This window comes from Macadamia integrifolia, chromosome 8 (assembly GCF_013358625.1).
Source record: "Macadamia integrifolia cultivar HAES 741 chromosome 8, SCU_Mint_v3, whole genome shotgun sequence".
In the NCBI taxonomy this organism is placed as follows: Eukaryota; Viridiplantae; Streptophyta; class Magnoliopsida; order Proteales; family Proteaceae; genus Macadamia; species Macadamia integrifolia.
Window position 1 is genome coordinate 19,218,652 of NC_056564.1, and position 12,295 is coordinate 19,230,946.

At 36.7% G+C, this 12,295-nt stretch overlaps 2 protein-coding genes across 2 annotated transcripts in view; one reads left to right on the forward strand and one right to left on the reverse strand.

Moving 5' to 3' along the window:
• Window positions 1-6,133: 6,133 nt before the first annotated feature.
• Window positions 6,134-6,830, reverse strand: LOC122086778 (50S ribosomal protein L12, chloroplastic-like; the record flags this gene model as incomplete). The annotated part of the gene is made up of 1 exon (XM_042655743.1): window positions 6,134-6,830. A coding segment is annotated over one exon (534 nt), but the record flags the coding sequence as incomplete, so codon positions are not given.
• A 4,814-nt stretch (window positions 6,831-11,644) lies between these two features.
• The window catches only part of LOC122087643 (sugar transport protein 8-like), a 2,974-nt gene continuing 2,323 nt past the window's right edge, over window positions 11,645-12,295 (forward strand). Inside the window, exon 1 of the mRNA XM_042656844.1 lies at window positions 11,645-11,825. Coding sequence (XP_042512778.1) covers window positions 11,708-11,825 — 118 coding nt within the window. The 5' untranslated portion in view covers window positions 11,645-11,707. The remainder of the gene's footprint in view (window positions 11,826-12,295) is intronic.

A 12,295-nucleotide genomic window follows, 5' to 3' on the forward strand; every position in this document is an offset into this window, starting at 1 on the left:
TGATGGTAGAGACCCCATTTCACAGTGCCTTCCCTCCACGGCCTCCATCTGGAAGGTCCGATTACCAAGTGGGTGTACGGTTCTGAATCAGAAGTAATAAGGGTCATCTGCAAACCAGTGAAAAGACGAGTTGATCAGATTAATCCGGGCAGACCAGACTAACTGATGTTGTCGGGGATTTTTTGTCTGATACTTCAGTACTGGGAAATGAAAATTCAAATCCGACAAACTTTTTTTTTTTTTTGAAAAGGTTTAGATAGGCCATTTAGCCCATTTCCTGGGTGGAATGGTTCTATATAACCGGGTCTAAAGTTAGGTTTTGCAAAACCAATCTTTATGTTAATCCACTGCTTCCTTAAGGTTCTGTTACAATTGTTTAAGATTTAAAACCATATGTTTAAACCTTAAACAATCAGATTGGGAGCCAAATCATGAGGGTTCTGGTTTAAGTTTGACTGCCACTTTTTAACAGAACCAGGGTCTAACTAACGAGAAAGCTGGCTCACCGTGTAATATAACTCGGTTTTTTGAAACATAATAATAAATGGTTGAGACAAGAAGGTAGAGAAAAGAGGGTGCAAATCACATAAACTGGTTTTGCAAAAAATTGATCTAATTTAAAGTTCTCTTTGGTTTGATTTCTATTTATATTTATTTGACGTATTTATATTTTTACAAGTATTTGGTATAATTTATAACAATTATTTCTATTTATAATAAATTAGAATAGATCACAAATCACAAATTACTCTCAAGCTATTTGTGATTTATGGTAACAAATCATTTATGTTAATTTTTCCTACCTTAAATGAACACGTGTGCTAAACTATTCAAAATCAATGATAAATATGTAATTTCAATATGTTATATACTTTTCTAATAAAAATCCCCAAATCCTATAATTTCTCTCGCTCGAAGTTCAAAGCTGAAGGTGAAAACTGAAACATTTTTTCTCATTATATAATCTATTTTATAAATAGTAACCAAACGAATACTATTTGTGGTTCATAATTTATTGTCACAAATAATTTTAAAAAAATAATTAATAAATACAAATAGAAATCATACCAAAGAGAGCTTAGTGAAAAGCATACTTATATATGGTAAAGAGCAAATTATGCATCACGTAGAATGAAAAGAGGAAGAGAAAGAAAGGGTCCAAAGTTACATTCCTTTTTCTTCATTTTAGTTTCACTTTCTAGTCCTTTTGAACAATGCCTGTGTTATATATTAAAAAATATTATTAGAAAACAAAAAGGAATTACCATTACAAATCTAATGAATCAAGTAGGTAAGATCATGAACGTAGCAGTACAATGTGACATGTGACACAAACCTTTTATCATTTTTTGGGGTAAAACTAGTTTTTAAGGATTTGAGCTAACCATTAGGTGAGTTCCAGCTAAGAGATCTCTAAAGCTGATAATTGCACTGGAAGAATGATTATTGAGATAACTTCATTAATTATCTATAAATTAATTGAAGGATAAATAGGTTTTCTCATAATCTTTTTAGTAACATCGGTATACTAGTACTGTCCCATTAAAAGATGAAATGGGTTTAGTTCTGATTTGGTTTTGGCTAGCAGTCCGACCAAGTGATCCTAATCATAACCAAAACCCAACTTGATTAACCCATGAACAACATATGTAAGGGTGGAGAGGGGAATGATGATGAAAAAGACCAGGTTCAGCTAGAGGCTATCAACCATGGCTCACCAAATGAAACATGAACCTGATCCAAGAATTGGTTTAGGGCTTACTAAACATGTCACACCACGGGCAGTAGAGAAGAAGGGTCCACTTCCATCTCTAGTTCCATGACAGAGGTCGTCAAGGCATCGTTGGGTCAATCCCACATGAGGGTTCATAATTAATTTATTAAGGTTTTATTCACATAAAAAAAAGTTTCCAATTGAGGATTCATGCATTTGGAGCTATCCACCATAAGAAAGTGAAGAAAAAAACTAGAGAATCAAAAGAATAAAATAAATAGTTTTCAAGAATACCCAGATCTTCTTAAATAGTGCAATAACAAGAATAGAGGAGAAAGGTTAGAAATAATGCAAACAACTAGGAAGAAAGAAAGCGGAAAGTGTAGAAAATGAATAATTAAAATGATTCAAAAAACAAATGAAAATCACAAATAGATAATCATGCAAAACAACATATTAATTTATGTAGTTTGATAAAATTGTCTACATCCATCGTGAAATGAGATCTATTTCACTATCAATAGAAAATAAGGTTACAATAGCTTATCCTCACGGTTCTTTCAAATCACAGAAAATGAATTCTCACCACAAATTTAGAGTGAAACCTATAAAGGCACACATTATCAAATACCCATCTATCCCTAAAAAAAAATTTCTCGTGAGTGACAGCCCTTAAACCCTTGCAATTGAGGCCCCAATAATGAAGAAAAATGTACGTGAACCAATTCTTATAAGCCTTAAATCCAATGATCCTTTGAAATTAGCCCACAAATACAAACGACGGAATACAAAAATATCTTACCTCCAATAGACATGGTCGTTGGATTTTTAAGCTATATATTTAAAATCCATGCCCAAAAATTCAAAAAGCAAAGAATTAATTAGGAGAAGCAAATCTGAAGAGAATATATCCAATAAGGCATTTTCTACAACTATGGTGGCTTCAGGATGATTGGGGGCCCTTATTGGGGGTGCTAAAATCAATTGTCCATGACTTTCCTGTCCTGATTTTCCTTTCAAAGAGAAAGTGATCCAAGACACCATCATTTTTATCAAGAATATGACCACTACACTACACACACTCCCCTCCCACCTCTCTGAGTCTGAGGTCCCACTCCCAACTCCTTCTGTGGCTTCACTATTTGAAATGATTAAATTCTCATATTTTCTTTTTTGGGGTTGCCTTTAATCAACCCTAAAAAGCTTTCCATTTTATTTTGGTTTGCCTTTTCTTGTGAATATTATCTTACCTTTAATACAAATGTATTAGTGGACATGGGTCCAACCAAATACACCTTAACCACGGCATATCAGCCCATCAATGTGGATCATCAATCGAGGAGGAGAAGCCCAGTGTAGTTGATCATTTTGAGTTGTTAATCAAGTCAACGTGATCAGCCCCTTTGATTCCATCTCTATCAAATCAGGGTGTCAAGCATTTATACACTAGCTAATCTCTCTTAAGGGTCCATTATCTCAGCTTTCAAAAAAGTTGAAAAGGGAAAGGATGTCACACAGGCCAAATAATGCCTTAAGTCCAAGAAACCTTTTTTTTTCTACTTTAGCCCTTCCCCAATTCTGCAATGTAGCATGATATGTACATCAGAGGTTTGTTTGGAGCATGTATCAACTTAATATGGCATTAGAGTGTTATAAACTTTTGTTTAGTTGGTTGATGTCTTGCTAGTAGAGTCTAGGGTCTCAGAATATCATAGGTTTGATTCTCTTGTCTACACTTTGTATAACAAGACACACCCTTCTCCCCTCTCTCCTTTCTCCTTTCTCCTTTCTCCCTTCTCCCCTCATATAGTTGTAGTTAAAGTCCCACTAGACCATGGCCTACATAAGAGCGTTAAGCGGTTCGATTATGGTAGGTTTGATTTGATTCAAGAAATGAAAGATATAAACTAGACAAAGCTAGATGTTCATTAAATAGTTTCAATATTTTAAATTGAAACCAATTAATAAATGATTCTGATTAAATGGTTTTATCAATTTCAGTTTTGATTTTGTTATCGGTTCAAATTACCAGTTTTTGCCTCAATTCCAAAAGAACCTAGTTTTGTTAGGTTTTAATTATGACATTAAGCTCAAATCGTGACTTAAGAAATAAAAAGAAATTAAATTAATTTACGTGATATGAATCGACTATAACACACTAGAAAGCATTCATAGAATGCCAAGACTAACCAGTTTTTAATCAGTTCATTATGTATAATTGATTCAATAGAATATCAGTTCTGACTGGTTTTAATCAATTCAAAACCAAATGAATCAAATCTTTTAGTAAAAAGAATCAAAATCAAACTAATTAACTAACAATTTATCGATTCTGGTTTAAACAGTTGGATTCGATTTATGATTTATATTTGACACCCTTTGGCATACCTTCTAGGTACTATCCACACAAGAGAAGATGGCCATGACTGTTTGCATGTGTCTTAAAATTTCCATATCTTGTTTCCAAAAAAAAAAAAAAAAATCCATACCTTGCCCTCACAATTTCAAGAGAAAGTCATAAAGCTAGTAGGGTAGTAGCATAAAGCCTTATAAAATAAATCGATGAAAACAAGAAAATGATTGATTTCACATGACCCAAGGCAGATGAAGTTTCAGAATGGAGCTTTTGTGTTATTAGTAAGTAAAACATCTCTCCCTCACAGACTTTGTAGTAAGATAGCAGCCCCAAGGCTCTCTCTTGGAAGATTTGCAACTCCCAAGAGAAAATAGCCCCATCTGTATCTTTCTTTCCCTCTCCCTCTCTCTCTCTCTACTCTGGTTATAGAGCTTTCCCAAATTCCAAGTAAAAAAAGGGTTCCCAAATCAGAATCCAATTAAGAAGGTTCCAACAACAGCCTCTGCACCAGATTTAATTTTGAATCAAGCATCAAACCCTATGCATTTTGACCCTCAAACCTAATTGACCTGACCTCTCTCCAACCCAGACTTCAATGTATCCAGAAAAACAAAACCTATAGACAACAAAGAATCAGATTAAATAATCCATTTGTTTCTTCTCCACTCAGATTAAGCTCCCTTTTGCTTCAGCCTTTTTACAGGTTATAGACCTTTTGAAAAAGATCAAAACAGAAAAGTGTTTCTTCTTTTGTTTTTGGGGTTTTGAGCTCTGATAAGAACACAAGATCCTCCATGGCATGATTTGGGTCCTCCTCAACAGAAGACAGATGGGCTTGATCAAGAAAGAGTTTGCTTGCTTGTTCCTTCTTCTCCTGATGCTGTTTCATTTGGAGACTCAATGTTTTGCAGAAGGGTTTGATAGATTTGGCAGATTGAAAGGTGGGTCTGCTTCAAAGTTCATTCCTGCTAAGTCTAAAGGTGTTCTTGGAGGTGTTCGAGATGAAGCAGGTGATGAAGTTTTTGGTGTTGAAAAGAGGAAAGTTCATACAGGTCCAAATCCCTTACACAATAGATAAGTAAATAGATGAAACAAAGCTTGATTCTTTCTATCAAGCTTATGAGTTCCCCTTTTATTTTTCCTCTTTTTTTCCTTTTCTCTTCTTGATATGTGATGCTTGAGATTTTGCTGGATCTTCCAAATGTATATTGAAGTTAGTTTTAATATTTTTGAGGAATTATTTGTCAAATATAGCATGAAAAATATTGATATAATTTATCATGAATACTATCTTCATTAAATGAAGTTGTTGGTATTGGCTTTATGTCCTTTGCAGTTGCAGTGCCTAGATAGTTCTTCATGGCTCTTATTAATTTTTCTAGTTTTTCTTAATATGACCATTAACCATACTGGAACAAGAGAGAGAGAGAGAGAGAGAGAATGGTTCAACCGTGGGCCACAACTTTGTAGGACCAAGCCCGAAAGAATACAACTATAACAACTCTACTTCCAAGTGTAGGGAGATGTTATAGGGTTGACAAGAAATGAGACCGGCCTGGTAGGCGCTTGCAGGGTCTCACCTTAAGATATGACTTGTCAATGCGGTGGCCGCCAGTTTTAATGGGATTGATTGGAAAATTCTGTGGGTCACCTTTGGAGAGGAATTTCCTTTTGGTTTCTTTCTTACATGTTTTTCCATTTGAGAAAGTTAAAAGAGCCACGCCATGGAGGCTTTGGACCATCCTTAATATGCCTTGCCTGGTCTTCAGGAGGTCAAAGGTGTTTGAAGATATAGATCATGACAACCAAGGAAAGGGATCAAGACACTGAAGATACTGATCATGTCACACAAGAAAAGGGATCTACCATTTGTCTACATGATAGTGAGATATTGATGATTATACCATAGTAGGGAAGTAAGACCAAGGCATCAAGATCGGATATGACATCCCTAATATCCACTTACTCAAAAACCTAGGGCCCGTTTGATAACGTAACCAGAAACGTGTTTCTGTGTTTTCTTGTTCTCAGAAACACAGAAACGGCATAAATACCGTTTGGTAAAAGTGTTCTGTTCCACTTGTTTCTTGAAACATAAATTGAAATTTATAACAATTTATGCTTCAAGAAACATGAATGACGAAACAAGTTTTACTTGTTTCGCTTGTTTCTCGAAACAAAAAAGGGGCACAATTCCACGATCGACCGACACACCAACTTAAAAATCTATGAAAATTTATCATGTTCATTCGAAGATCGACACCCCCCTTCCTCTGGGGTTCCCTCCTTGAATTTCTTCGGTAATCCTTCAATCAACTCCTTCGCTTCCTTCAACACCAGATTCGTAAGTGCTCTCACGGCCTTAATCGTTGCAATCCTCGCGTTAATCGGCACTTCCTCGATAAGAACATCGAACTCCGTTTGCTCCTCAACGACGGCTGGTCCCGCATCGGCAACGGCACCAGGCGCTACGGCAACAGCCGCCGGTGCGAAGGCAGCAGCGGAGACACCGAGCTCTTCCTGTAACCAGTCAACGAGGCTGCGAGCTTCTTCTAGGGTTAGGTTTTTGAGCTCGTTTCCAATCTTCTCTACTTTCTCTGGTACGGCAACGGCGCAAATAGGGGGAAGGAAGTTGGCTTTGCGGGACAATTTGGGGCTTCGAATCGGGAAATCTAGGGTTTGCTTCGGGAAAGAGGTGGAAGAATGGGAAGGACACGCAGAGGATGGAGTCGAAGTCGGCGAACGAAGCTGGTTTCCTTTTCATGTAGTAAACCTCTTCCACAATTCTTGATCCCAAAGCTGGTTTCCTTTTCAATAACGACTCTGTTCTCATCACTGCCGATATCCTCATATTGAATGAATCCATTTCCTTCACCCGTGATAACAATCGAACTCTAGTGTTTGTTTTGAATGTCGGTGTTGAACCAGAAACCTGGGTTTAACCACATGCATAGAGACTCGTATGGCCGCTAATAAGAGTTTCAAGAAACAAAGTTTATCAAACACCCAAAATTCTGTTTCTGTTCCCAGAAACGGAAATTTATGTTTCTGCCGTTTCTTGAAACAGAAACAGCAGAAGCGTTATCAAACGGGCCCCTAATCTTCAGAATTGTTGAGATAGGAAAAGCTCATGGAAATGCAATTCACACCATGAGTCCATGACAACTCAAGATAAATCCACAAAACAATTGAAAACACACAATTCGCACGACCCAAGATAAAACTCACAAAACAAATAGGAAATAGCTCAAAATTCTACAATCCACATGTCCCTGAGTTCATTTAAAGTCTGATAATAAATTAATGCATTGCGTAACGAAGGCATGGTTCTAAGTATCAATATTGAATCCATCATATTAACCATATCATATTAATATTGACAGAGATCAATATTGATACTTTACCAATGTGGATTAGGTAATAGTATTGAAATAGGAGTAAAATCATAAAAAAAAAAAAAAAAAGTGTATTGCAAAATTGATTAATCCAAACTGAAACAATCCAATCTGGATCGGTATTGTATCAGTACCGGTGCTGATATCTAAATTCTTGATTGAAGGTCCTTGTCTGTGTCAGGGCAGCAGTGCTTTTCTTCATTGCTTACCTTGGATTCCGACCTTTGAGTAGAAGACATTGTTCTTATTAAAAAATTAGAAACAATAATAAAAAATAAGAATAGAAGATATATATTGTATGAATAGGCTATTTATCATTCACGAAAAAAAAAAAAAAAGAAAGCAAATTGTCAAATTTATAACCTAATTTAGGACTGTCAATTGGTCGGCTTGGTTTGATTTTGGTCTGAATTGAGTTGATATTGATGTAAGAATGGCGAAACTGAAATCAATTAGAAAATTCCAATTTTGATTTGATTTCTTATATCAGTTTGTTATTGGGGTTGGTTTTGATTTGAATTTGGTTTTTTGTACAAATTTATATAAAAATATGCAAAAACTATATTTTTGTTTTTTAAAATGAGTTTTAGGTTCATTTTGGTTTCGAATCAAGTTTGTTCGGTTTTTGATATAGTTTGGATTTGGGGTCGTAATTAACAAAAAAAGATTTGGGGTTGTAATACCCAAAACCAAAATCTACCCGATAAGACTTTGGTTTAGTCTGGATTATGGTTTGATATGATTTATTTTACTAATTTAGACTTTGGACTAGGTTTTGACACCCCTAATTTAATTCAACCAAGGGAGATGGTTCTGTGAAAGGCAAAGTGGCTCTATGCTAGAGCAATGCCAATGAGAGTGTATACAGAAGCATCAATAGAAACAAGATTTCCATCTTTCATGATGGAAAGGGTGTCAATTAGCCCCCCTTTGTGGGCACAAGGGCCATGTGGTCTTTCAAGTTTCTTTTTTCTCTTCAATTAATTATCCTCTCACATACATTCTTGTGTATGCTAATATATAGCTACAGTACTCTGAGTGGCAATGGTACTGTGGTCTTTCTATAGTATTAGATTTTCTAAAACTTTAATTTACCATTTAGCAACTTTAATTGAGTTAAAACTTGATATATGAGTAGGAGACCTAAGATCTACTTATTCACAAAATTTGATCCATCTTATTTATCAAGTGGCAAAATTTTAGGGCCATTTACGTAAGCCTTCATAAGTGGATTGTTTGGAAATCCTTTCAATAAAATAATTAAAAAAATTTAAGGGAAAAAGTTAGTTTCATTAGGTGGGACTATTATTTGGTTGATAGATAAACCCAAGTTCCCTTCTCATATTATAAAATTCTCTGTTTAAATAGAGTTTACCAAGTTATGACAAAACGACTCACTGATAAATGTGGGCTACCCCAACGTGTGCGTAGACCATAAGGGGGTGCATATATATACATGAGAGGGTAATGTGGTCAAATCATGTCAATCCAACTTGGCATTGGGTCTGAAATTCTCAAGCCTAGCCTAACCTATGGGTTGAAATCTCAATGGCTCAAGGCCGGTTGGGATTTCAATCCAAGTCAACCCAATCCAACCTTGTCTATTAAGTATATAATAATATAATTATCTTAATAATTATAAATGGATACTTGTAGAAAAATGTTTGCAAAAAGTTTTTTGATTTCCACAATCTATATATATACGAAAATTTTGGTCTTTGGCCTTTGAAATGCATCAAGATCAAGCAACCAAGTAACCAATCGTATTGAGCTGGGCTGGGTTGAGCTAAAACCAACAGGGTTAGTCCTGGGGCGAAGATATCCCAGCCTGACCTAGGGGGCAGGGCTTGGGTTGACCGAAGAGACCTTAGGGTTGCAAACCAGCCCATTGACACCCATGTATTCAATGATCAAAATTGGAACATCATCATTCCATGTGGCACAAGTAGATGACCCTTCCAACCAAGCTTAGGTGGGTGAGCCATCCCAATCACATTTACCTTAAATTAAAGTGAAAAATATCAACACAAGGATACCCAGATTGGACTTGTGCTGGTGTGTAGCCACATGACCAGGTAGCGATCCTCAACCTTAAACTAAATATATTTTTTTCTATTCAATTGTTTACGTTTAAGTCACCCACAAATTCTCATCCAATTATAGATGGGCCTGCCCAATTGGTAAATGGGTGGGTTTTGGGCTGGACTTATAGCATGAGAACCCCTAATTCAACCTACGTGAAACCATCTGTCTCCATCCATGGTTCGAAGTTCTAATCTCATTCACTTGTAAGGAATCACCGAAAATGAAGGTTTTAGGGTATGCCTGTATCGTATCGGATCGGGTATGAATCACCTTGAAAATTAATACAATATCAATATTAATCGGTATGGATAGGACCGTATCAAATAGATTTGTCCCTGGAATTCCTTAAAAAAAAAAAGAGATTTTTTGACTGTTTTATCCCTACTTCGTACCATTCCACTAATATGATATCGGCACAATATAAAAAATTGATAGGATTCAAATCTTTTCCAATTCCACTGGAGGCCAGTATGCATCCAACGGCTAGGAAGACCTGAAGGTGTGCATCGTGTTGGGCTGTATGCCCAAGTCTTTCCAACTGCTGGATGTATGCTAGGCTGCACGATTGAGGATCCGATTCCCATCAAACCATGAAAAAAATGGAAGATATTATTATGGCATCAGGATATCAGAAATTGAGAGATGAGAGATGAGAGATACATCACACAGTCCAGGTCCACACCTACAGTGGAAAGTTGAGTGGTAGCAGCACTTTAAGCGCTCAAAAATTAATACCACTCCAATCAATATGAACCGTTGATCTACTTTTAAATAAATCCTAGACGCTCATTGTTGTCAATGCATCAACTGATTACTCACTGTCACAGTGACAGCTCACAAGCCCCCCCCTCTCTCTCTCTCTCCGCCCTGCATCTCCTCTTCCCTCTCTTGCTCCCACCCCAATCCAGGGTACCTCTCCATATCCCCTCTCTCTCACTCCCACCAAACTTGTGCATCCTCGGCTTCCTTGTAGTGGTCAAGAGTCAAGACCAGCCCTTTCGATCCAGCGTATCTCTCCATATCTTCCCTCCCTCCCGCTCTCTCTCTCACACACCAAACCCTTGTGCATCGTTGGCTTCCTCGTAGTGGTCAAGAGACTCAAGACCAGCTCTTGGCCACCGGTGTAAACACCACCCCTCTCCTACAACTCATAATCTGCCGCCAATGGCCCAAGTCGTCCCCTTTCCCTTTGTCGGCCTCGCCCTCTGCATCTCACGCCCATCTCCCTGTTCTCCTAATAGGCACTTTGAAACCCAAGAAGAACTACCCAAAAAACCACTCATTTACAACAAACTTGGTCGCAAACACTGGATAAGTATGAATCCTGGGTAGTGGGTAATGTGGAACTGGAATCTTACTTCTCTATAGACCATTTAATTTTACCGATCACTCAGTGTCTATTAATCTTTCAGGAATCCTGGGTAGTAGGCAATGTGAAACTTTCGTGGGTACTGTGAAACTGGAATCTTACTTCCCTGTAGACTATTTAATTTTACTGATCAATCAGTATTTATCACTAGGCTTATCCCACCAAGGAAGAAGATGGAAATAAATTAGAAGAGAGAGAAAGAGAGAGTTACTCTGCTTGTCCCACCAAGGAAGAAGAAAGAAAAGAAAAGGAAAGACGGAGAGTTTTGAATCTGTTCTTGGGGCTTGGGAAAAAGGTTGCGATGAAGAAGACGAGCCGATAACAGGTTGAAAGTTTTTAATGTTCAACGGTTGAGATTTAATATTATAAAACCAACGATTTAGATTAAATTGTAGTGTTTCCAAAAACGCTTAAGCGCTCTCAGCCCATAACATAAAAGGAAGGTTAATTTACCCCTCACCCCAGATTAGAAGGTATGTGAATATTTCCAATAAAAATTTGACTCTCACAAGGTTTTTCTATTCCGTAAGTCAAGGAAAAGCACATCTATCCATCAATAGCCATTAATGGATACGAGATGGATTAAATTTACAAAACTCTCTTATAGTTATCCTTTTTAACTTTACAATTCCCATGCAACTCTATAGTTATCCTTAAATCTGCACTATATATATATATATATATATCATTCCAAGTCTAGTGTTCTCCCCTTAATTCCTTCTCTTCCTCTTCTTCTTCCTTGGCTTCTTCTTTTGTATCAGCTAGCCCAAAACACCACACCAGGTACAATGGAGAATGTGAATTTGCCGCCGGCTTTTAAGTCGAAGTTCACTTTTTATATGGCAGTCTGTTGGATTATTGCAGCTTTTGGAGGGCTCATGTTTGGTTATGATATTGGAATTTCAGGTATGAAGTAGCTTCTTATCTTCTAGTTTAGATCATCCATAGTAGCTAGCTGCTTCCCATTTACAATTTCTATATATATGGACTCTAATATGATATCTACTCTCTTGGTTTCATCTGCAACAAAAATTTTGATGGAGAAGGGAATGGTTGAGATCATCCATCCAGCCATCCTGTCGCAAATTTTTTTGCCTTTCAGATCTTTTTCTTCTAGTACTTCTTTAAGTTTTAATGTTTGGAATTCTGTGTATATATATCCTTTAAATTCCATATTGTAGATCCCCCAAATCATCCCATATTCCCATGCACCAACAGGAAGGGCAGTATGAATCCATCCAAACAGTGCTACTGCTAGTGCATGCATGCTTATAGAACTGGTAGACTAGAAACAAATTCTTTGCACATTATTTTTTTATTTTATTTTATTTTTGTTTTTTTGTTTTTTTGTTTTTTTTTGTTTTTTTTGTTTTTTT